Source organism: Amphiura filiformis, chromosome 7 (assembly GCF_039555335.1).
Source record: "Amphiura filiformis chromosome 7, Afil_fr2py, whole genome shotgun sequence".
Lineage (NCBI taxonomy): Eukaryota > Metazoa > Echinodermata > Ophiuroidea > Amphilepidida > Amphiuridae > Amphiura > Amphiura filiformis.
The window spans coordinates 36,773,403-36,799,975 of record NC_092634.1 but is presented as its reverse complement, the minus strand read 5'-3'; the positions used below and the strand labels follow the sequence as shown (position 1 = coordinate 36,799,975).

The window sequence follows — 26,573 nt, the reverse complement described above, 5'->3', positions numbered from 1 at the left end:
ATCATAATAACGGAAGAAAGTGTTTCCAATGTGAATTTTTACGGAACTGAAGATGTGAATAATAAGTGCTTGGTGAAACAAGACAATTTGAACAAAAGTAATTGAATGTAATGTCTTGGAATATATTGTCAGGGACACTTGGCCCAGCAATCGGACCAAGAGAAACTGTCACAAGTCAACGACAACCGTGCAGTGGCGCCGGAGATGCAAAAGTCACGTCTGGGTCATTGAACTATGTTGGAAACAAGCAACAGATGTTGTTGGATATAAAGAAAGTTTGAAGCACCTGCATGTAAATTCGGACAAACCGACAAACACCCTCAATAGTTTGGTGGACAGTACCCTGTGGCGGCACCGTCCATTTTACCCCAAGTCAGCCGGCGTTGAGTAGGCGAAATGGAGCCGCTAAGCTTTTTGAACCATCAGAAACAGTTGGATGAGATAAGCAAGAGCCTTGCGCCGCACAAAGAGTTGCAGAATGGAGTGGGAGATGGCAGCTTTGTCAACGATCCACAGGTCCATGTAAGTACATTGTATAGGTCTGGAAGTCCCTTTCGTATAGTCACCACTGCCACCGGTTTGATTCCGCCCGTGACTCGAGCCGTCTTGGCTTGCCTGTGCCGAGGACACATTATTTGGGTGTAAAAAAAGGCAGCAACCTTTATTTCTAATATTATTTTACTGCAAAAGTAGTGTGATTTAAAGAGAAAATGTCACTTTTTCCCCCAAATATTTTTGTTTACATCGAGGTATTTAAGCGAGTACGCGTACGGTATATCATTTGCAAAAGTACAGCGCTTAAATCTTTACAATGCTTGACCCATTATTGCATTGACAATGTTTTTTAAAAAACAAATCAGAGAGCACATGCCCAATTCTGAATAATGGGCAGTCTGGGGGAAATAGAATCACTGATGAAGTGAAATCACAATCAGGCTGGGAAATAAGTGGGGGCCAGCTTGTTTAGCCCCTGGTTCATTGAAAATAGCTCTTGGTTCCCTGTAAAACCCCATGAACCAGGGGCTATTTTTTTACAGTAGCCCGGACTAGCCCCTGGTCTGGCGCTTCTTATTTCCCAGCCTGATTGAGTGAGGTATCAAAATGTAACAAATTTTCCCATCCATGAATAGCCCCTGGTTCATTGAAAATAGCCTGTGGTTCCCTGTAAAACCCTGTGAACCAGGGCCTGGTCCAGCGCTTCTTACAAAATGTATTTCCCAGCCTGATGATCCATAATTTGCCTTGACTTTAGTTCAGCTCTGGGATTAGTACCTCTACAAGTGTGCAAAATGTAGCCTGTACAATCAGTATAAATACTCTTGTGTGCCTTTAAATATGTTGAAATTGATTAGAGTGTTTCTTGACACATAGTTGTGAATGACATTGCAAACACTGGTGGAGTACGATAAGGAATGTCAGGTATGTGGCATTATGATTAAAGGCACATTAGAAGGTCAAATTGAGTGACTCATACTGGGGAGACACCCTTACATTGGAAGTAATTTAGTTGATTTAGGAATTTACCAAGTGGCGACATTTCGGCTGCTGAATTCTGCACCATTGACAATGATTGACTTTACACAGTCTCGTGGTTTGATCGTAATTTTTCAGAACTTTGCAAGTTTTTAAAGATTTGAATTATTTTAGTTTTGGCATCAGGGTTGGGGTTTGGTTGGCAATAGCATTATGGTAGGGGTTTAGGAAGTGAAGGCTTGAGTTAGGGTTACATTATGTAAGTCAGGACTACGATTTGGTAAGGGTTTGTGTTAGACTGCCTAAATAAACATGATGATAAGCCCCTAAAACAGGATTGCAAATGAAAAACCCTGGTTTTTGGTTTGCGCCCCCATATTTTGGATTTTCTATAGGTTCAGAGGTTTTCAGTACCCCTGGTTTTAAAAAACCTAGTGCTACCCCCATGGCTCGAAAAAGTGGGGAATTGGGGAAGCTCATTCCCAGGAAATGTTGGTGTTTGGAGGGAAATTCTGGTATTTGGAGGGAAATTGTGTCTTTTTTGTATTATAAAAACACGCTATAAATTGCGGGAAATTTAGCTTGCTTCCCGGGAAATTAACATTTTTTCGGGCCCTGGCTACCCCTCCCTAACTACATGTACAAGTACAATGTAGGGCATTCATCATGTTCATGGCTGAAAAAGATGACAAATGTTGCACAGTGTGAGTTGCACAATAGTCTGTTTTTAAACCAGTGGTATCAATCCATCTTGAAAATTGGGGGTCATTAATGGCCTGAATTGTCAAAAAGTGGCTGAAAAGAAAAAAAGGGTAATTTTCCCAGAAAGTGGGAGGGGGGACATTGGGATTTGTCCCCACCCCAATAAAACATTATTTACATGATGTAGGGCCTATTAATTGTACAATGATTGATTTCAAAACTTGTAGGGAATTGTGAATCATGTGATGCACTTTCAGAATTCGGTCATGCCTGAAGTAATCCACTATGTACCCAACATGTTGTGATTTCGGGTTGGGTGTTTTGATAATTTATTTACAATGTATTGGCGCTTGGTGATGGTAACATATTCAGACCATAAACACCATGCAATACATGTATGGGTACCAGTACCTATTTGATTATCCTGGAGACAAGACAGAAAAATATATTGAAAGTCATAAACCGAAGAACACACTGCAAGAGTATGGACTAGAAACCAAATGCTTGTTAAGTCGTGTAGGAACGGACAAGGTTAGAACCCGGGACCTCAGTCAGTGGTGCAAGGGGTGGACAGAACCGCTAGATGCTAACCAGCTCACCCCTGTACATGTTGTAAGAGAACAACCGCATGCTCATGAGGAAGCCCTTTAAAACCATGCCCTTTGAAATTTACTAAGTGATATACAGACATGATAATTGATAGAATAATTATAGACCAGGCCTGTGCAAAAAGTGACAGGGGCAGTGCAAATAAACCTTTATCAATAGACAATGCTTTTGAATAGCGGCCAAGTTTAAACGCAACAGTGTTAGACTCAGTACACCGGTCGATCTTACCGTTTCCGATGTTGATTAAGATACTTCTTGCATCGATCCCGAGATGCGGAAAAAACCAATAGTCATTTTGTCCCACATAAATGAATAAATAACAAAAACCCCGATCCCCGAGTGGACTCACCCATTCGGTGACGTCACACACGATAATCATCCTTATCCTCCTTGGTTTCTAGATGAGATAGATGTGTGGATTTTTCTTTACCAACGCTAAGTATCATTACGAACCAAAGGACGAGATATACAGTTTGTTTGTTACACTGAGGTAAAAACCAACCAGTATAGTCGCTAGGGAGATAGTTTTGACGACATTTTTCGGCTAGAAAAGTGACAAAAACGATCCAAAAACTTAGCTTGTATGTGTGTTTCCGTTCATATCACGGTACACACGTTTTTTTCAAAATAGCCGCCCTTAGGGCCCATTTTATTTTTTGTTCTCACGTAAAACAACTATAACAGACTAGTAAGTTACAATAGATGTTTGTACAGTACTGTGTATACATGTATGGTGAGTGATTATCGCTATGTTTATGGTGTGCTCTATCGTTATATCTTTCAGTACGCGTCTGATGACGAGTTACTGCTAAGAGTTCGTGGGTTTCGAAGGACCAGCCTGACAAATCTTCCCAAAAGGTTTTCAGTTTTTCATCCCTTTGTATATATATTTTTATATCATACCACTACATCAGCGCCAGCCACTGTGCGTGTGGGTCTGTTTATTGGGCTTGAGCTTGTGTTCGGGGGTAGTGCTGTACGCTCCCCGATTCCTACAATGTCTAGGCCTTGTCAATCATGCCCTTCCCTTGTGCCAGAGTGGGAGCCGCATCCACTCTGCTACTCCCACAGGGATTGCTCTAAATCAAATAAGTGTGCTTCCTTTTGCATAGGCTTATCGGACATCCACTTGAGGATTTAGAAAGTAGCGCTTCGTTTAGGTCTTCGACACAGACAGAAGACGAAGACTAAGAAACAGAAGCCTACAGGTAAGATTGATATGGTAGGTACTAGCGAGGCGGCAAGGGCCACGCTAAGGTAACCTCTGGGGCTCGGTCCCGGGCAAGCAGGCGGACCCTCCGGGGACTGCTAGCGAGCCCGAAGGCCTAACAGCCAGCGAAAGCACTGACTTAACGTCTAAGCTAGTAGCAGGCAGCAGGGCGGTACTTGCCCCTAACAGGCGAGTACCAGTCTACCAGTGAGATCTCTAGCGAGCTTCTTGCAGGTGGACACCCGTCTATTGCTGGCGCACGAGCGGGGCTAGCACCCGCGGAAGTAGCCGGCGACGGACAGTGTGCCAAGGGTACCCCGGGCTTGCCTGGGCTGAATCCTAGCATACAGCGTGCAGCGGACTTGCCTCGGCCGGTCTGTAGCACGCAGCGTGCCAGTGGAACCCCGGGCTTGCCTGGGATGATCCACGGCACGCAGCACGCTTTTCGTTCCCGCAAGGGTCGAATGAAAACGTGCATGGGTTTAGCAGAAGACGATACCGGGGCTAACGCTTCAGGTGTAGTCTTAGCAGAACCAACTGGGGTTGTCACACGGCAGCGTTCCATGGTGGGACCGCCGAGTGATTCCCTGGGCCTTGGAATGGCTGCCGGCTGTCCTCCGGGACTGGCTAGCGGCTATACCGGGTTGGGCTCGCAGTCTCTCACGGGACAGCGACCCAAGTGCAAACAGTGGCAGCTACCGAGACGAGCTACGGCTTGACTTCAGTGGTAGCCACTATGCACGCGCCCATAGCTGCCGTGAGTGGTCCGCCACACACAGCGACCTTTGGCGAGGCTCAAGAGGTTAGGGTAGGTAGTTTGAACAGCCTGGCTGATCAACAACCCACTTATGTCCTCGAGAGCCAGCAGTGCGTGGGGGATCCATTACAGTCAATTGGTCAATTACCCTCTTATGATCGATCACTATCTATTCAGCGGAGCATGGCTCCATTGATTGATACTGCCTATTCAGGTAGCGAGGTGACTGATCGAGGGTATACACGCTCAGCTACCCGTGATACTAGGCAAGCTCCTTTTAGCCAAGGGACAGCCAGTATAGCGGGGTACCCATACACTGCGGCTTGATCCTCTAGCGGGGCGCTGTGAGGCATGGGTACAGTGGTGCGCAGCCGGAGCCCTACCGGGCACCTACGCTACAACCACGCAGGTACCGCAGTACTGCGTCCTGGTTACCACAGTCTCTGTGGCAACAGGGGGAGGCGGTACTGGTACTGCCGTTCCATGGGGTTTCCCTGGTGGCGGATCCTTTCAGGGTCAGCTACCAACAGGGTATGCCCGTGGTATCCGCCGCAGGGTGGTTTCTTCCACGGTCTACCACCGTGGCAAGTGCCGCCTAGCGTTGGGCAAGCAGTACCACCAGTTGTTACCCAACCCGGCGGCGAGTGGCTAACCCTGATACAGCTCAGGGTAGGCCGCACACTGCTATGGCTAGGGCGACAGCAGCGAGGCGTGCTGATCCCGGGTGCTATAGCTAGCATCTCGGGGTCTAGCGGGAGTACTCCCTCTTCTGCTGGTGTTCAGTTGGCTAGCCACACGGTGGCGACACCTCCCTGTCCACCTTCAGATGCCCGTCGTCAGATCTCTTCCTCATCAGAGAGTGAGTCAGAGTCTGAAGGCGAGGGAAAGGAGTCGGAAGATGAAACCAGTAGCGACTCACAGTCTGATGAGACTGTGCAGCTAGCTTCAGGTATCCTTCCCCCGCTTCCCCGTGAGGAACTCGCTAGCAATGGTCTGCCTGCGGACACCGCTGAGGTGATGAGCCGTGTGGCCCAAGGTTTGGGCCTGGCTTTCTCTCAGGAGGAGTCCGTTCAGGAGGACCAGGGCATCTTTTCAGTAGGATGCCCAGCTAGCGCGTCCACACAAGGTCGCCCGCACTTGCATTCCCGGCGGACCTCAAGGGTAGGTTTCGTAGGGCTGTCAGGCTCGCTGGAGCTTCGGCCGCGTGCTTGCACGCTTCCACTGCGTGTTTCGCAGGAGGACTACTGAAACCTACCTCAGGGTCCCTGACATGGATCCAGAGCGTTGCCAGCGCCTGCCGCTAGCGGCCAAAGGCGCCGGGTCGTTCTCCCCCAGTGGGAGGAGGAGCTAAAGCTCATCGATAAGCGAGCACGCCGCTTATCAGAGTCTCTAGCGTCGCTACCACGCTTGCCGAGCACCTCGGTAGGAAGGTAGCGAGCGACCACGGGCAACGCGGAACTCTTCCGCGAGGTTAATCTGTTAGCGGTGCTAACAGCTAACCTCAACGAGAGTTCTATGGGCCTAGCCCATAGGATGTCATCTCGCCGCCGGAGAATGCCTGTCTGTCCCTCCAGTCAACTTACGGCTCCGACTTTGCTGATGCAATGAAGAAGTCAGACTCGGTGGGACAGGGGCTACTCTTTGGACAGGCCTTTTGCGCTACGGTTGAGGACCGGGCAAAGAAGGCCACCAATGAGAGCACTCTGAAGAAGTCGGAGGCTGCCCTGACCATGGGGAAGGGCAGTAAGGCGAAGAAGAAGCACAAGAAGAAGAAGCCTTCTAAGCGTTCTTCAGCGCCAGCTCCGCTTCAGCAGGACGCCTTTCACCACAGACTACACCGAGCCGAGGCTACTCCAGCACCTCCCAAGAAAACTGGGAAGCGCAAGAGTAGTGCTGGACCGTAAGGCAAGCCCCCTAAGAAGAGCCGTTCTTGAAGGGTGGCAAACCAGATCGGTCCTGAGGGCACGGCGGTCGACAGTCCATGCCGGCAGGCCTTGGACTTCCACAGGGATTCCCCTGTGGGCGGCCGCTGTGCATTACGCCCAGAGATGGCATGCCATCTCACCGGGCGCCTGGGTATTGTCAGTGGTCAGTGGGGTTACAGGCTGGAATTTACCAGCCACCCCTCGTGCGCCTGCACGATTCAGAGGTCCACGGTAGTGCCGCCAGACGGCCCCCAGCGTCGGGCACTACTGTCAGAGGTCACTCAGCTTCTCACGAAGCAAGCGATTGTCCCGGTCTACCCCCTTTCACCAAGGGTTTTGGAGCACGTTTTTCTGGCTCCAAAGAAGACCGGCGACTGAGGCCCATTCTGAACCTCAAGCCGTTGAGCGAGTTCATCAGGCCCAAGAGGTTCAGAATGGAGACTCTCGCCGGTGCTAGCCTGCCCCATCAAGGGTATGTGGGCGGCATCGCTAGATCTCTCGGACGCATATCTGCATGTTCCGATCGCACCTCAAGATCAGAGGTTTCTACGCTTCAAGGTACAGGGTCAAACTTACCAGTTTCGATGCCTGCCATTCGGCTTGTCCACCTCCCCAGAGTGTTTACACTCCTGGTCAGAAGCGGTGGCAGCGTACCTGAAGCGCAGGGGATTCAACATGTGGTGCCACCTGGACGATTGGTTCATTTACGGACGCACCCGCTGGAGACACAGTGTCTCGTGGAGTTAGTAGTCCGTGCGGTGCGGACCTGGGATTTCTGATCAACGTCAAGAAATCCAATCTGGTCCCGACGCAGAACACCACTATTCTTAGGGGCCCAGATCAACCTCAAGGAGGGATCGCGGTGCCCTCACCGAGAGGGTGACGAACATGGCGAGGTGTGCCCGACTCTTGGCGAGTCAGAGGGGCACCCGCTGTGGCATGGATGAAGGTTTTGGGCCTTATGGCCAGTATGGTAGACCTCGTGCCGTACTGCCGCTTTCACATGAGGCCTATACAACTACACCTTCTAGCCTTTTACAGGCCCAGTCGTCACCCAATATCCCTCGCGGTTCCGATGTCGGAGATCGCGCGAGAGGCACTCTGGTGGTGGACCCATCAGCCCAATTTGACTCAAGGTGTCAGGTTTCCTGCACCAGCGGTGCGTCCACGTGGTAGTGACGACCGGCGCGTCAAAAGCTGGGCTGGGGGGCCACATCCACGGGACTCAGTCTCGGGCCTATGGTCGGCCACGGAGACGGGGTGCCATATCAACCTTCTCGAACTTTGGGCAGTGGAGAGAACTCTCCAGCATTTCGAGAAGGTGATCGTGGGATCTCATATCGTTGTCCAAACAGACAACACAAACGTGGTGGCCTACCTCAACAGACAAGGGGCACCAGGTCACCACGGTTATGCCTGCACGCTTTTCGCCTGATAGGGTGGTGCAAGGCCAGGCAGATTACGTTGAGAGCGATGCACATAGCGGAGTCACCAACATCCTCGCGGACGATCTGTCACGAGGAAAGGTGTCGGGACCTACAGAATGGTCCCTTGCTCCGCAGGTCGCCCAGGCGATCTTCGAGTGATGTACCACCCCTCGATAGATTTGTTCGCATCTCATCGAAATCATCAGCTGCCGGTGTATTGCTCAAGGGTCGCAGACCCACAGGCATTCGCCGTGGGCGCTCTGTCCGTGAGACTGGGGAGGAATGACTGCTTACGCTTTCCCCCCGATCTCACTGCTCGCAAGGGTGGTGACCAAGATCGGGAGGGAGGATTGCAACGTCATTCTGATAGCACCGTTCTGGCCGAAACACCTGGGGTTTCGACCGATGGTGGATCTACTAGCGGCTCAGCCGCGAGTACCCCCGAGTTACCAAATCTACTCCGGATGCCCGGGGGAGAGGTACCAAGCCTCCCACTAGAGCACCTGCAGTTAGCTGCATGGCCCTTATCAGGGAACGTCTTGCGGCGGAGGGAGGCTTTTCATCAGAAGCTGCTTCTCTCATCGCCGGGGTAGACGAGTCTACCCTCCGTCACGTATAGTCAGCGTTTGGCTCCCTACTACGCATGGTGCGATGAGAAAATACATCTCCCACTAGAGCCCCTGTGCCTCTAGTGGCAGATTTTCTGACAGAAAAGTTCAGGTCAGGACTTCAGCAGGCAACGATAGCCAACTATAAGTCAGCCATTCTCTCGATTCATCGGGGATTTGAAGACGGGGCGACTATCAATTCAGATGGGTCCCTAAGTCTTCTTCTCGACGGTATGTTCAACGGCGCCCGCCGAAAGGAAGGTGGTCCCTCCATGGGACCTCAACACAGTCTTGGAGTATATTAAGGGTCCCCCTTTTGAGCCCCTGTCAAAAGCGACCCTTAAATACGTCACTCTTAAGGCGGCCTTTCTTCTGGCGTTGGCTCGGGACGGCGCTGCTCAGAGTTGCACGCAGTCTCGAAGTCAGCCTCCGTGTTACTAACAACGGAGCGGCGCTGTTTCTTCGCCAGATTTCCTTGCAAAAATGAGCGAAGTACATTCCGACACTCGCCCTCTTCCTCCCCAGTATTGGGCAGGGTTCGTCAATAGCCGAAGACAGGTTGTGGTGCCCGGTGAGGGCGCTACAGCACTACCTTGGCCGAACACAAACCTTAAGAGGGGCTCATGACCGCTTATTTATCACTCACGCAGAACCGCCCGGTCCAGCCGCTAAACAGACTCTGGCACGGTGGCTGGTCCAGGTGTTGGTGGACTCGGGGGCGGCAAAAGACGCTCGCCCCAAGGCCCACTCAACCAGATCTATCTCATCTTCGTGGGCCTACCATAGGGGGGGTCCCCATAGAAGAGATTTGTCAGGCTGTGTCTTGGAAGAACCCGTCGTCCTTTTCCACGGTTTACTACAAAAGCGTAAACCAACGACCAGGCGATAAGTTCTCCAGGGCTATTCTGCGGAGATAATATGGTGGTTGGGTATCAGGTGTTTTGCGGACAATCAGAATTCCAACATGGTAAGAACCAGTGTTTCTATTCTTAACCACTGAACTTTCAGTTCAGGGGTTTTTGTCTGTTCACGTAGTCTTTCTGTTTCCCGGCCGTGAGGGGGGGAAATAGTTTGACCTCGCGATTACCATGCTACCCACTCTCCCGATCCTTATCAGATGCTGGCCAATCTTGTACCTCCATCCGTCGGTTACTTGCTAGATCGATCTTTCAGATGTTGATGCAAGAAGTATCTTAATCAACATCGGAAGCGGTAAGATCGACCGTGTACTGAGTCTAGTCCCAAACAAAAATGTTTGGTAGACTCATAACCGGTCGCGATCTTACCTTTCCGATATTGATTATCCCGACCCCGCCGCCCCTACAAGTTTGGCGAGTAGGGGCTGCCCAAGTCGGATAAGGGATGATTATCGTAGTGTGACGTCACCGAATGGGTGAGTCCACTCGGGGATCGGGGTTTTTGTTATTTATTCATTTATGTGGGACAAAATGACTATTGGTTTTTCCGCATCTCGGGATCGATGCAAGAAGTATCTTAATCAACATCGGAAAGGTAAGATCGCACCGGTTATGAGTCTACCAAACATTTTTGTTTGGGACTATTCATTGTCACAATCGTTATCTCAGGTGATCATTATCTGTTTGTCTCATTGGCATTCCAGAGATAATTTAGTATGGCAATGATAAAAAACGTTAGATTTATAGCAGTAGCTTGAAATCAATTTTACAACACAATTTTATTTCCTTGTTCACTCAATTGGTGGGTGGACTATTACACTGCACTGTCATTGACTGCTTGTCATTTTCTGTATCATGCAGTGTTTGAAATTTTTGTCGGCTTTTCCAAAACTCATGTAAATGATGTGCCATGGGCTTGTGCTGTCCAACCACAGATATTGGAACACGGACAAAGTTCTACTATGGTATATCATACAAAAATGTACATTGTACATATATGGTCATTTTCACGGTAAAGGGTGTAACTTTTGATTTTTTGGGTCAAAATTTCAAGCCACTTAAATATGTTTCTGTTTACTGAAATCATGCATAGAAGCAACTTAAATTCCAGTAAAATAATGTTTCAAGGCTTAAACCTTTTGATTTCTAATAAAAATTTGACATTTCCATAACATTTTGGTTAAAATCTAAGAAAAATGTATTTTACATAACCTCAGAAAATTATGACATGAAAGCTGGAATACATGTGAAATCCCATTCCAAAGTAAGTCAACAGATATAAGTTAAATTTTATACCATGTTTTGCTATGTTTGTAATTGCAGTTTTGAAAATTTTTAACATCAAGTGTCATTTACAATGGAAATTTCCAAACCTTAAACATATTTTTTAAGTTTTAATTGGGTTCCTAAAATAATTTGAATGTCTAACTTCGTGTACAAATACTACTTGATGAAAGGAACCTCCCAGCCAAGTTTTACAGAAATTGGACTTATTTTTTAGAATTGGCAATTCAAGCGATTTGTGTTTCGGAGGCTTCAGTTAACAACACAGGTGATCATAAAAGTAAAATATTTGGCTAACCACTACAAGTTGACATAAAAAATAGGTAAAAAATATCACAATTACCAATTTTCATGCTTTGCTTCTAAGTATTGAATTTCAGTTGTGACAAAAATTAAATTATCACAGCAAGTCATTTTTTTTTTTGTTTCGGAGGCTTCATGTTAACAATTGTTAAACATTGCAGAAGTAGTTTTTTTGAAAACAACAGTGTTGGGATCATCTAAGCTGTTATTTTCTTGTGTATATTGAATCAATGATTCTATGCGGCAGATATTGTAGATTTATCACATGTTAATTTTTTCACCCATTTGTTAAGTATGGTGTTTTTTGCATGTGAAGCCTCGAAACAGGCTTTTTGGGATATCAGTATATTTTTCAAACATTAACCATAATGTCAAAAAATTTTTTAATTTATGACATTCTGCACATATCAAGTAATAATTACAATGCAGATATCAGTATGAAACACACCAATTTAGATATGCATAGATGATAATTAATCTTATTGTTGTTTCGGAGGCTTCATTTGTTTCGGAGGCTTCAATTGTTAACGGAAAGTTTATATTGGGTCCCATTTTCAAACGGTGATATATATCTCCACGATTTAAAAACATGTGACTTGAGGATCTACTTTGCTACATTTTGATAAATAGATTTGATGAGCTCTTTTATTTATATTTGCACAAGCTTGCTGAACAGTTTGTTTCGAGGCTTCAAAAAGTTAACGGAAAAACGGCTCTTTGAAGTCAAGATTTTATAAAAATTTTAAAAGCTTGCAAATCGACTAATTTTTTTTTTTTTTTTTTTTTAAGATAACAACTGTTATGAATCAAGAAGAAGTGAAGAAATAACCAAGAATTATGAACCAAAGCTACACTCACAAAGTTTGTTAACAATTGTTAACGGAAAATGAAGCCTCCGAAACGACAAATATCGAAGTCCGGTTCTCAAAAATACAGGGCTGTTCACAATTAAATCTAATGTGGCAGTGTTTACTGAACATATGACAGTACTTTCAGGATAAGAAAAATTATCCATGAACTAACTGAAGAAAACACAGGGTTTTACAAAAATGTTACTGTTTTTCAAAATGGCAATATTAAGTACATTTAAGCCTGCTAAAACTGAACGCAGTAACTCCCAAAGCTGATTATGCTACCCAAGGTAGCTGCTAACTAGATGACTTATGTGGCCAAAAATCATGGAATTCTGTGGCTTTATTAGAACACTACGGATTAAAATGTTAAAAATCCAAAGTTACACCCTTTACCGTGAAAATGACCATATATGTCTATATTTTACCTCCAATAATTTTATAATTAAAAATACAAACTTGACAGTTTGACAACAATTAAGGGGGTACTACACCCCTGGGCAATTTTGTGCCTATTTTTGCATTTTTCTCAAAAATTATAGCACATTGGTGACAAGTAAGATATGTATATTATAGGGGTAAGGACTACAACTATACTGCACTGAAAATTCAGCAACTCAAGACAAGTAGTTATTGATTTATTGATCAAATAATGGTTTTCCCTCATTTTTGACTGTAAATCCACAACTGTTGTCTGTGCTGAAATAAAATTTCCAGTGCAGTAGGTGTACATAGTCCTTGCCCATATATCTTACTTGTCACCAATGCGTTGTAATTTTTGAGAAAAATGCAAAACTACATGTAGGCACAAAATTGGCCAGGTGTAGTACACCAATAAAAATGAATTGATAAATATTTTCTTTAAATCTTTGTTTCCTTATCACTACACATGTTATGCAATGGAACAATGTACATTTGTAATTGACGTCTACAAGTGATAATGGTACCAGCACTATTGAAAAAGGACAAGTGATTTGTGCGGCTGGCCAGCTGTATCATATTGTGTTCATTTAACTGCACCTGCCTGCACATTATAAATGATATTTGTTTAGTCATCGCCATTTTCACGGTAGTGATCCATTAGCGAGTTATATTGCCGTGATGATGTAGATGAAATTTCCGTTTTACCGGTCATCCTGCGGCAAATATTGTACATGTATATTGCAGTACCATGGTAATCAGACTGATGTGTAAACACTTGCCAGGACAACGAATCAACGATGATGAGTTCTTAATTAAAACAAAATGTGTTGAATGCAGAATGTATCATGTGATGAGTTCAATTGAGCAGTTTGGAGAAATTTATCTTAAAATTGATACATTGTACATACAATCAAGCAGTGGGTCAATATAGTAATTATTACCGAAGCATACATAATGTGTGGGGCCTATTGTACAGTATTTATATTGAAGTGAACTGTACAATCATATTCATAAAAACCTAATAGAATTCCCAGTCGAAATTGATTACTGATTAACATTTTGTTTCATATGTAGACTCGCCACCCTATCACATTTTTATCAGAATTATTGTGGTCACAAAATAAATTTATATATTCAAAACAAACAACTTTTGCTGAATGTATTGAACTAAGATTTGTACATGCATAGCTACATAAATATTCATGTAGCTTAGGCTCTGCAATTGGCAGAATAATACATTGTAACAAGCATTGTAACAAGTATTGTTGGTCGAAGCAGCAGAAAAAAAAGTAGTTCACAGCATCTTGCGAATGGCAGTGAGCTTTCGCAAAAATTGCATTGCTCAATTCATAGCAAATATCACAGATATACTTTTGTAGGTCCTGTGGTTCTTGAGTTATGTTGTAAAGAGGGCTGAAACAACAACACTTTTGTAAAATGTACATAACTCAACAACAATAAATTAAGCAAGTTTTCAAAGTATATTTTCATGATTTTTTTTTTGCTGCTTCGACCAACAATACCTCGTACAATGTATACCCTTAACTAATTTCTAAACTGGTACATCTGGATCTGGATACGGTTGAGTCGGCAGCTTCAACTAGCAAAAGTCGTCCTATCGCCAAGTTTGCATGTAGGCATACATGTGCATGTATGACCGTAGGCCTTCATGTAGTCCTTCATTTCACCACCTGCGTTAGGCATTTTTCTGCTGTCGAGACTTGTGGCAGAACTGTCAAATTGGAAGTTTAATACTAGGGAGAAGGTCGGACAAAGCTAACTCAAGCATATTTTGCCACAAGTAATTGTAACGGGAAAAACATCGGAAACAATGGCTTGGAGTCGTTCAAGGGGCCCAAGAAAGTGGACTTTTAAAAACAATAAATCAAACTTCAACGAAAGATGGTACCATATTAGTCATTAAGATCTTCCTCACATGTGACTGAACATTGAACTTGCTGGTTCACCAAATTGTGGTAGCTAGCTCTCAGCACTGGTCATGAATTACATTCTTAGTCACATTTTGTTTACCACTTTTATAAATAAAAAATGGCCCCTAGCCTCCACCAACATAGTAATGTAGCAGATTTATGATGGGAACTTTGAAATGCAATGTGGCGAGTAGTTATGTTACTTTCAAAATTGTACAATGTTCTTGGGTGATCATTATAAGATTTGTCCTTTTACTTAGAGGATGACCGGACCTTTACATTTTCCAATGGGGTTGAAAACTTGAAATTCATACCCTGATTTGAACCACAGATCCTGCAGGATCTGTGCTTGAACCCCTTGACTGATAGGACCTACATGTAGCTAATTGATAATATCAGAGGAATTTCCCCTGGACTTCATTTTTTTAGATCAGCAAACATTCTTTGGGGTAAGAAACCTCAGTGTCAGCAATGCATTCCCCTACTACTACCAGTACTGCCATACCAAGTCTACAGCTACATCATAGATTCTATGGCTACATGCAGAACTTGGTATTCATTGTGTAAAAATAGGTGACCTATGTAACCTCTAGTGCAGTGAAGTTCAAACCCTCAAAATACTCAAATTGTTGGATAAGATGCTTTTGGTCCATTATAAGTGGCCCATGTTTCTTTATAAACCTAGTGGGAATTTGGGGGATGTCAAATTCCTTTGGTTCCTTCAGGGATTCTTGGCCTAGATTCCAAGCTTGTTGGCAGCTAGTCTTTCACATACACTGTGGGTATGGTGAGGTATTTGTGATACAAGCATGCCTTTGGCTTTCCAAGTACTACATGTACATGTACATGTATGTAAAGCATGGTAGGTGAAATAATGATGAATTTTATAATAATTTGACATTATTTTTGAATTATGAAACTGATCAACTGGACTCACATTTTTGAGAGGCTACAGTATCGCACCTTATCCTAGGTGCATCTTCAGGTCGTCTGATGATCTATCCGCAAATGGTCACTGACCACTGGCGAGATATAGTGTTGCCTCTCAAAAACATTTTAAATTTAAAATATTATATTACATTGTATACCTAGATGAATGACAACCTTCACAAAGGTATAATAATTTGACATTTTAAAAAAGAATTTAAAGATATTGAAAGTCACCAAGGTATACATTGTATTTGTCATAAATTCAAGGTAGGATGTGAAAACTTTTATTTACATTTTTCAGATTGAGGGCCTGTCAATCTTCAGTGGGATTCTGTATTTCATGGTTCTAAAATTCAAAGGAATTTATGCTAGTTCCACTTGAGACAAAGTCTATTGACTGTTACAAATCCATGGAAGAATTGAGTTGGAGAAAATCCTTACAAAAAAGTATGGTCCTGAAGTGTCTGTAAAATGGATTTTAGGGATTATCACACCTTGCTTGCATTCTTTGGGCACTTTCCTATGGTGTTGATCACAAACTCACTGCTGATGGGGCCATTAATGCACTGGGCTGACCTGCATTTGACCACTGGTTCAGACCCAACAAAAATATTGGGAAAAATTACCTAACAAATAATAAATTAAAATACTTCACATATTCTTAAAATGGATTGTGATTTTAAATTTTTCATAATTTATGAATCCAACTCTGTAGAAATATGGATGAATTATTTCGTGTTTCTGTTGAAACATAAATATGTGTACTCAGTTAACCAGTACACACATGATGTTGGCCATGAACACAGTCAGCACAATTGCGAACAAACTTGATTTTGATGTGAAATAGCACATAGGGAAGCGGGGCAAGCTGCATATTTAGCATCAAGATGTTTCTTTCTAATATGGATTTAGCAATTTTAAGTTTTACTGCAAACTTGCAAGTATTTCCTGAAATTTCCTGAAATTACATAGAATACCAATACCTGCAGAAAGGCAGCATGATAATTTTCCAGTAGAAAACATCTAGTCAACAGGAAAATGACTATGAAATAATGTACAGAGATTCTGGTATGTGAAGCATGCCAACTTGTTTGGCCCAGCCTGGCCCTGGCTTATTATGATTGTTCATCATGTTCATGCATACATTGTGCATGTACATGTTTACCTGTATGACCTTGGAAGTTGAGCTGAAAGGCTACAAAAACCTTGTTATTTGACATGTAAGTTCAAGGTACTGAAAGCATGTAAACAAAAAGGACAGTAAATATTGTGCCAATTTGTACACCAAAAATTTCAAGTGTGGGATAGCTAAACTGGCAAAAAGTTCTTTTGCCAAGCAGAAAAAAAAACAACTACCATGTTTTTTTCCACCTGCGAACCCTGGGTGGAATTTAGTACAGGTACATTGAAAAGAGGTGCCTAGATAGATGTCACTCAAGTAAGCCTGGCATTCTCGGGTTATTTTGTACCCGGTGTCCGACACATTTTTCGGGCGGGTGATCGGGTACCCGAAATTGAGTACAGTGTAATAAAAAAAAAAGGCTCTAGATGGACACTCCGAAACCAAAAATGAATTAACTTGGCAAAATATCGATACAGGGCAATGAATCGCTGCTATCTGGGATACGGTAACATTCTTCATGCTCAGCTATGTGCACTAAATTGGTGGTCACAATAATTATAGCGGTTTATGTTTATGCATGCTTGCTCTTTAAAACTAATCAATGATGGGGTTGCATATTTTTAGGAACAGGTTGGTCACTGATGCAAAAGTAAGTTGTTATTTGTGGCAACATGTAGTCCAAAGGTGAAGATAGGAATTTATTTTATTCTACCCAATACCCATGGTTATTTGAAATTGAAAATCAATGTACAGTACACTGTAGGCCTACTAATTTATCATCAATGATTCAGCAGCTGCATTGACCATGTATCGCTAGAGTCACGCACTCACGCTGTCCTATGTATCTCTCTAATGTAGGCCACAAGTACAAAATGTATGCCTACAAAAATGTAGCACAGAATAGTATAAAGTGCTTTGAAGCCCTCAAAGCACAGCGCTTGTGTAAGCATGCAGGCCTATATTTGTAGCGGTACTTGGAAATCCGGGAGGTACCGGTGCTATAAAATAAAAGCATGCCATATTTATGCAAGTGATTGCATTGCCTACATTAATTTCAGGTGTAAACAAGCTATTTATGGAAGTAAACAGTCCTGACATTCCTGACCAGATATCACTCGGTCAATTATGGCCCCACTGGTCAGTTAGTGTTATGAGAGAGATCAAAGCCCGCTTTTGTTCAGCGTCCATTTAAACTGCTTATCATATGGATTGGTATTGACAGAAGTAGTTAGATTATTGATGCAAATCTATTCAGATAAATAGTTGCAACATGTCTGGGCCTGAGCTGTGGAATTTCATTGGGAGGAATGGCAGTAACATGGCCTTTTTGTTTCGGGTATGGATTGTGATGGAAGGTGGAAAGGATGAAAGGACTGATGATGACTGTCAGGGTTGCCTTTACTGGGCTTTCTTGCTCTGCATCACGAATCAAGACACAATGCATAAAGTCATAGATGCTAATTGTGTTTACCTGAGGAAAATAAACACAAATATTTACTGTACCTTTTGGTCTAGATTATGTAATCATTATTTCAGCTACTGTATACATGTGGGCCTTAGAGTCGGCAAAGGCTGAAGTAATTGTTGACATAATTTAGAGTCATTGTATTTACAGACATAATTCAGACAATTTATAACGTTTTGCAATTTAGAAATGTCCTACTGTCTCTGTTCTTGTTTGTGTGTTGTCTGAGACAAGTCTGGTGTTCTTGTTTGTGTGTTGTCTGTATAACAAGTCTAGCTTTTCTTGGTTGTGTGTTGACTGTAACAACAAGTTGGGGTGGTTCTTGTTGAGCGTAGATGATATGAGGCCATCTTAATTAAATCCTGTCTCAAAGCTGCCACGCACATTAGTAAAATCGTGCGTGTAGTCCTTTTTGAAAATTAAGAAAATCATTTTTTTTGAAGGTTTAAAAAAAAAAAAAAAAAAAAAAAAGAAAATAAAACTCACAATTTGTATTTGATCATAAGTTTCTGATTTTTTTTTGCAAATTTTGGACACAAAAATAATAAGAGAAAATAACAGTTTGTAGCAGCTGCAGTGACTTTATTTGTCTACTATTCCAACATTTGCAATATTGATACTTTTTGCACAAAATGTTTTGTCTACTATTCCAACATTTGCAATATTGATACTTTTTGCACAAAATGTTTGTCCGAAATCTTGTACTGACACATAAAAAAATAAAAATATAAAAAAAATACAATAAAAGTTAAAAAAACACATTCCGCATTGGGTTTTTAACTTCTCACAAGCTTTGAGACACAGGATTTAATTAAGATGGCCTGACCAGCCAGCCATGCATAGTATGACGAGACTGCTTCACAGCTCACTGCACAGAAAAACTGAGCATTCTAGAAGCTAAAGAGGCCGTCACACGTCAGCCTTTTCAGGGATTCAAATCCGATGTGAACCTGAGAACCGGCTCTCCTGAAGGTTCTCACTGGATTACAACTACGAGAACCAAAATTTGTTCTCCTAAGCTTCCAGGTCTCAGATCGTTTGTTGTGTTACATTTTACCTTTACTTGCAACGGAAATATGATTTAATAATCTTATTAATCCAAAAATATAATTCTGAAATGTTGGGGAAAAGGGTAAAGTTTTCTTCATTTTAGCTGTCAATTTATTGTACGATCACAATGGAATTCCATGGGCTTAGAACTAGTTTTTAAGTTAGAGCATTGTCATGAAAGGGTAGTGAAAGCGACATGCATTGTCTGTCAGAAAAACTGCAAAAATAATTACGGCTAGGTACATGAGGGAAAAGTGGTGACAGCCTTATATATGATTTTGTCTGTTTTTCTCAATATTTTGGTTCTTGCAAAAGCCCTTCGCGAGAACTTAAACAGGTTCCCGCAATTGATTGTGAATTTGAACCCCTGCAGTTTCGCCATCTTGATATGGTTGCACAATTTTTCCCTTTATTGTCATAATGTTTTTGCTTGAAAGTTAATTGTATTGATTTCCCCTCAAGATGGCCAAATATGACTTCATATTGACAACTTCTAATTATAATTTATTGTAGGGTCAAATTCTGAATGTGTTTGGAATGCATTTGTTCCCTATTTGGATGCTGAAAAAGATTTATATATTCTGTTTGGAGATAGGGTTAAAAATCTCATCTTATGGTACCCAAGGAACAAGCTTTTATTTGATGTGCCTGGAATAATTATTTTTACCTAGTTCAGTTCAATTTAAGTCCGATCCATGAATTGTGTAGCCAATTTCTGCTATGTTATATTTCTCTAATAGGCCTACAAAAATTAATGCGGTGTTGATTTTTTTCCTTTACAGGACCGGCACCGTAACTTGCAACAGGCGGTCGCCAGAAGTACCATCAGCAAATACCTGCAGCCGCACATCAACGGCAGTCCAGTGTACCCCGTCTCATCGACATATAGTCATGAGCAACATGGCGGCGAACCCAGTGCAAAGCCCATGCTCAATGGAGGGCTTCCAAATTCTGGTAGGTACACAAATAGAGGTGATATAAAATAATGAAAGCGAAGTCAAGAAGGGTATGATATGATTATAAAATCATTATAATACCATTTTGACCTCGCTTTCGCTACCCTATTATAGTAGGCCTATCGATGTTTGAACTCATGAAGACAAATCAGTCAGTGTGGGGGAATTTAGACATGGTTGAACCAGGGACCTCCTATTGCAGTTAGAAAGGTTTGTATTGACTGTCTATTCAGAAAGGGTAGCTTACTGCCTGGATTAAATGAAATAAACATCTCAAAAAAATATTTTTTTATTTTATTTATTTATTTATTTTTTTTGCAAAAGGTCATGTTTTTTGAGGTGGGACCCAATTGTGTCACATCTTGCAATTTGTCAAAAATCAACTCCTTTTTTGTATTTCTGATTATATTTCACAAAGTTTTCACCTAAACTATGTAAAGTTATACATTTTTAGAAAGCATATATTGTCAGGATTACAAATCTGTAAAGTTTGAATGGATATACAGGGTGTGCCAAAAAATATACAGGGTGTGCCAAAAAATAACATTTCTTTACCACTCCAATATTTCTACATAGTATATTAAATTGGAAAATGAACTTGATATTTGGAATGTATGCAATTAGCCCTTTCATTAAATATATAGTTTGCACCATATTTGTTAAGCCCATTGTGTTATACAAGGTATTAAAAAAGTTGTATTTAAATTGCTTAATATAATGTAAAAGGGTCATTAATTGTAGCATTTGTAATCAAATGCACTTTGAATTTGGAAAATATATTCAAAATAGTTTAAAGAATTGCTATAATATCACATTTAAATATTTAATTCCCATAAAGGGTGTTCCAAAAATCAATATTTTATAAAGTAATTTGTAACAATGGTACATACATGTAGGCATATACATGCATAATTCTAAAGCCTACATCAACAAACTATTTAACAATAACCAGAGATCAATATGTCATCAGATTAATCCTTTGACTGTAATAATCTCCTTTGAGAAGACATATTTATAGATATTTCAAAGATAAAACAATTTAAAAGTCCATCTATTTATGAAAACCTATCCTATATCATGAATTCTATTGAATTGCATGACACACATATTCCACTGCATTAATTAAAAGCTCGTTAAATCCTTGATTACTAAAGTTTATTAAGATTACCTATTAAGCAATTATAGTTTGAAAGTTAAAAAAAAAAAGATAAAACTATGAAACTGCATTTTTACTTCTACTAGGCACCAAAGTGCATGAATTTTATTAATGCACACCAACTTCCCATTGGATTTACATAGAGCTCCTCCGCTTCCGGCTCCTCCACTTCCGGCACCACCCCTGACTAATTAACTTAATTAAGCTGTAGTAATTAATTAATACATTTATTTAATTGTATTTGTTATTAATTCATTAGATTAATAATTTATCTTCAAAATAAGACCAAAACCATTTGTTCATGATGAAATTTAGCAAAAATATAGGAATAAGAAGACAAAATGATCTAGCAAAATGTGACAGCACCACCTTTTTTAGGGTCCCAGTATAAAAAACATGACCAAAAACAAAATAGTCAGGGTCGGGCCTACTTTTTAGGGTCGGTCGGGTTACGCCAATAAAAAAAAATTGCCTTCATTTGGTAATTTTAGTTTCACATAAATTGAAGATATTGCCAATATTTTAAGTGTGCAGATACTTTTTGTGCACCTTATACTTCCCTTACTGTTTTGGCAATATGGTTTCCTGAACATTGTACAATGTACATACTAAAAATTGATGAAAAATATGGTACATAACAACTCTACATGTATACACACACACCAGTAAAATTAATTAAATAAAATTCTTAACATTCACAATTGGAAACAAAAAAAAATCAATTTTTCTTATAGGTCACAGTTGAAGGAGTGTGGTTCATAAAAATGAGCATTGAAGAACTGTGTTTAGGAAAACAGAAAAGGAATCGATGTGCAAAGTGAAATTTAATATTGATTATAAATGTATGAGATCTCAAAATAATTTATACCTTGATGTGGCTTGTTGAAATTGTCTCAGTAAAAATGGGGAAATTTATTTTGATTGTGAGGTGGCGGGTGCTTGGGAGCTGATGGCATGCTGGAAAAAGGGTATCTTTCGGAGCTGCAAACAATCAAAATATATTGTCTTTGTGGCTTTCTGGTTGAAATATGCCTGGAAAAAAATGGAAAAGTGAGGAATTGTCAATTTTATAGGGGTCTTTTACAGCTGAAAATTATCAAAATCAAGGGTCTTTCAGCAGTCTGTTTTGGTGAAAGTGAGGGGTCTTTGGGAACTGCGCTGTCCAAAAACAGGGGTCTCTGTGGGGGAGCATACCTGTATGGTCATTCAAGTTAAGTGCCCCCCCAGCATACATGATCACAATTTATGCAAAATGTGTTAATTTTAACAAGCACAAGACAGAAACATCAGAATAATTATGGTACCATATTTTGCAATACACATTGCCAAGTTCAAAGCAAAAAAATCCCTATACAGGTGATATTTTGTAACAGAATACTCTGGAAAGAATGTATTGCATAAAATTATTAAAACAATATTGATATATTTCAGAAAGAATTTTGTGCACTATAAATTGCTCAAGAAATACGCTTTTGCACAGGAGTTAACCTCTTACACAGACATGTGATTTTCTAATGCATCGTAATGTGAGCTGTGTGGTCTCTGTGTTGTTGCAAGTCCTGCACATGAGATTAGGGAAAGGATGTGAACTCTTGTGGCCTATGGCTCCTGCTGTGCATGCTTGCTATGTAGACGCACTGGAATTTATGATATAGTCAAAAATTAAAAGTAAAGTGAGGTAGTTTTTCTAGTGATTATCCGTAAATTTTCTTGTAACTTTTGTTGTAGGCCCCTATGTAAAATTCAAACGATTATCATTATCATTCATAGTAATAGATTGTTATTTCTAATTGTGTTTTATAATTCTGATTTAATCAAAACACGTAACAAATTATAAGCCATTTAAAAAACTTCCAATGGAGTACACTATTGCAAAACACACACATAGTTAAATGCCTGTATCGCTACACAGCATTTATCTTATATTTAGAAACACACTGTAAATAAATACTGCCAGTATTATATAAGGCCTACCTAGTTGAAATATAGTGCTATGATGTGGATGTTCTGTGTGTGATGAATATCATAATGGCTCCTGATTTAAACAAGCAAATTAAAAACCTAATGGTTTATATTGTAGAAATGTCTTGAATTTAAAGGCTAACATACTTGATGATACCCCTCCCTTCCACAGTGGTGTAGCCAGGACCTTTTCAGAGGGGGTGGCAAAGGGGGTAAGACCAGCCCTCGAATTAACCCACGGCACCGACGGCATATTGCTGTGGGTGCCCACCCCCATTGCCGCAATGCCCTCAAAATATGTCCTTTACCGACGGCAGTCACTTGCCGTGCCCCTAAATGAAGTTGCCGTGGGTGCCCTAGCCGGCCAGCCCTATCCCTTCATTATAAAATCATTAACAAGTACTGGTTAAATCCCCGCAAAATTGTGGAAAATTAAATCGAAAATCTTGAACACGATCGCTATTTTGAGCATCGTAATTAACCCAGCTATCAATCACAGTATACACAATAGTTTGTTGTGAATTAATATTCATTACCCGTACGTAAGCTTACATATTCAGCCAATATCACATCGGCTTTTATACATTATCTGGTTGCTAGAAATCTGACATTCTGATTTCATTTTCTCGATTGGTCAGAGAAATACCTCCAACGTACTATCGACCAATCAGAAACGCTGTTAGTAACTAAGACTCCTCGACCTCGTGTTGTCAACAAAATCTGAGCGCTGGGCAAATCAATAATTGTTCTCTCGATTATCAAACATTGACTTCCCATTGCAAACCGATGGCGATACTCTTCCGGTCTCGTCTTATCTTGTACATGTGAGCCCATCTCTAGATATGTTTTGCACGAAATAGTTTTTATCCCGCGAATTTTATCAATATTATTACCAAAGTTACAGCTGTTTCATCGCTGTTTCGAGTCAGTTTTTTTAAGCAATCAGGTTAGTTTTAGTGTAAAGTTGAGAGTCGAATTTTACTTTGGTGTCGAATTCAGCTGATGGTAATGCATCTATTCGCTTTTGAAAAATTGCCTTGGTGCCCTTCTCAAATTTTCAACAGTTGCCTTGATGCCCTGTTGAAATATTACAAATTGCCGTGCTGCCTTGCCTTTTCAGTGAAAATCCACGGCAATTATCAACTTGCCCTAAAAAAGTTGCCGTGCCCCTTCAGATCCTTAATTCGAGGGCTGGGTAAGACAACTTTCAAGGGGGGGGGGGGTGGAAAAAATTGTCAAAGATGGGCTATAAAGCACAAAAACGGGCTTCAAAACTTCAAATATCAGGGTGACCAACATCTCACAGGGGTTGCAGCTGCTCCCCCCCCAGCTACGATATAGGCCCCTATATGTCATTTTAAAACTTTTGCGTTAAGGCAACCAACATTTGCTCAGTAATGCAAGCTGTAAATTAATTTGTTCTACTTGTCGTTTATATGTAAGTAAACAGCATGTCTGTGTATGAAATAGGACTAACTACATGCAAAAGATGTCCTGGTTGGGCTTGGACAAATTTGCATTCATGTAGAAATATGATGTGTACCCAGAGATCAGCAATCTGGTTCCGCATCTTCTGCATCTAGGTCTACCTTAACATTCCTGCGGAGTATCCCCTTGCATGTTTCTCGGAACTCACAATTTTTTGTGAGTGAGCACATATGTTCAGTTTCAATTAAATTAGAACTAAAGATGAAATTTTTACATACGTGTGGAAGCTTGTTGTAGATAGAACCTTGTGTTGTGTGATTACACAGACAACAAGATGGATAATTGAAGTACATTCATATTCAGCGAGTCTTGTGATCGAGTAGAAAATAACCGTTTGTATGTTATAGGTTTGAGTGAAAAATTGTGAGCATTCAAATACTTTACATCTGTGAGGTAAAAGTAAAGACAGATTGTTCACTAGCCTTGTTTCATGGACACAGAATATGTTGAATTAATTTGTTACCAAAGTGTTGGTCATCAGTCAGCTCTTTGATTGAAATGACATGAATTGGTAAGTGTTTCTTGTACGGGTAGTTCTCCATTGATGAAAAGTAGGATTTAGTCTTGTTCTTCAACTTGGAATAAATAAGAGGCAACGTTGGACAGAAACTAGATCTATCATTGCAAACTTATGAACAGTCTAAACTTGTTAGTAGCTGCGTCATGCCAAGATGAACATTGGACTATTCCGTTTGAAATTCATACACCCCCTATGGAAGACATGACATTAATCTCGCACACAGGGGGTGTAAATTTAAAGTGGAGTTATCTGAATGGGTGACTCCATGTGAAATCTACACCTACTGTGTGGGAGATTAATAAAGGTCATGTCTTCCACCAGGGGGTGTATGGATTTCAACAGGAATAGTCCACGAAGATGAGTTGGTCTTTGGCATATGTAGGGTGACTGTCATCCCAGGAATGGTCTAGCAATCATGCATGCAGCATGCTTACATGCACTGCCGTGACTTGAGGATCCAGCTAGCGCAGCATGGTCTGGCTGGCTGGCTGGGTTCATCTGCGCATGAAAGTTTTACTAAATTTTTGATAGCGGTGTTTGTGCTCATATGTCTGCTGTTGATGCTTTAACAGCTGATGGATATGAAACAAGATGATTCAAGCCTGATAAGCTTGGTGGAAGAGAATTTTCTTCTTTTGAAGTTCTCATGTCCGAGTGCCAAGAATGTTTTATAAAGAAAATTTTAGAATGGAGAAATAATGCGTCTTTGGCACTTGAAAAGTAACTGAAGATAACAAAGTGTCCCTGTTAAGATCCCTTGGCCTAAAGATTATTCAAGAAGCGATAGAAATAATATAAAAGTGTATATTTTTTGTGCATTGGCATTCCAAACTGCTTCCATAAAAATAACAACAGGCAATTTTTTTACTTGGTTTATATAAATGTAAGAAAATTTAGAATCAAATTTAAAAGCAAGTGAAACAGTTCAAACCTGGCAAGTGTGAAAAAATTACTCACACAAAAATTTGTACATATAATACACTACACATACACCCCCCTTCCTGTTCAATTCAACAAGCATTCATACCTATCACCTGTTTTATTGTATTATCATCCAAATTGCCCCGTGGAGGCCCTGGTGGACAAAAATGCATGTATACGTATAAAGGAGGATTAGAGAAGCAGTAGCTGATACCGTCTATAGTACAATGTATGTAGAAAGAAACTTTATATGCATGAATTAACTCTGGTTTTTTTTGTTCATTTTTCAACACAGGCTACCCTATCAGAAGGTCCAGTTTTGACAGAGGCACCCCAACGAGCAGCGATTATGAGATGCCGTTGCCGACATACCAACAGGGAAGACCTACGTGCGCAGCTGGAGACTCGCAGAGGTACCCCAAGTCTCAAGAAACAACTCCTTCGGTGATGTTAAACAACCACCGGCATCGGGACACGCCCCCTTCCCCACGGCGCTTTGGAGAGACAAACTCCTCCACCTAGGGGACAGACCCCACCTCTTCCTCTAGGAAATCATTTGCTCAGTCAAGACAATAGGGGTCA

The 26,573-nt window shown here is 41.4% G+C and overlaps 1 protein-coding gene across 1 annotated transcript; it reads left to right on the top strand.

The window, feature by feature from the left end:
- Nucleotides 1–396: 396 nt before the first annotated feature.
- Nucleotides 397–26,513, top strand: LOC140157823 (uncharacterized). Its single transcript, XM_072181071.1, has 3 exons — nucleotides 397–522; nucleotides 19,771–19,942; nucleotides 26,287–26,513. Exons 1-3 carry the CDS (start codon nucleotides 397–399, stop codon nucleotides 26,511–26,513), a joined length of 525 nt encoding a protein of 174 aa, XP_072037172.1.
- Nucleotides 26,514–26,573: the final 60 nt, after the last annotated feature.

Excerpts from the sequence above, each read along its gene's own strand:
- LOC140157823 (XM_072181071.1), top strand. The coding sequence starts at position 397 with ATGGAGCCGCTAAGCTTTTTGAACCATCAGAAACAGTTGGATGAGATA. Across the intron at positions 523-19,770 it reads TCAACGATCCACAGGTCCAT|GACCGGCACCGTAACTTGCA; the intron begins GTAAGTACATTG and ends TTTCCTTTACAG. Across the intron at positions 19,943-26,286 it reads TGGAGGGCTTCCAAATTCTG|GCTACCCTATCAGAAGGTCC; the intron begins GTAGGTACACAA and ends TTTTCAACACAG.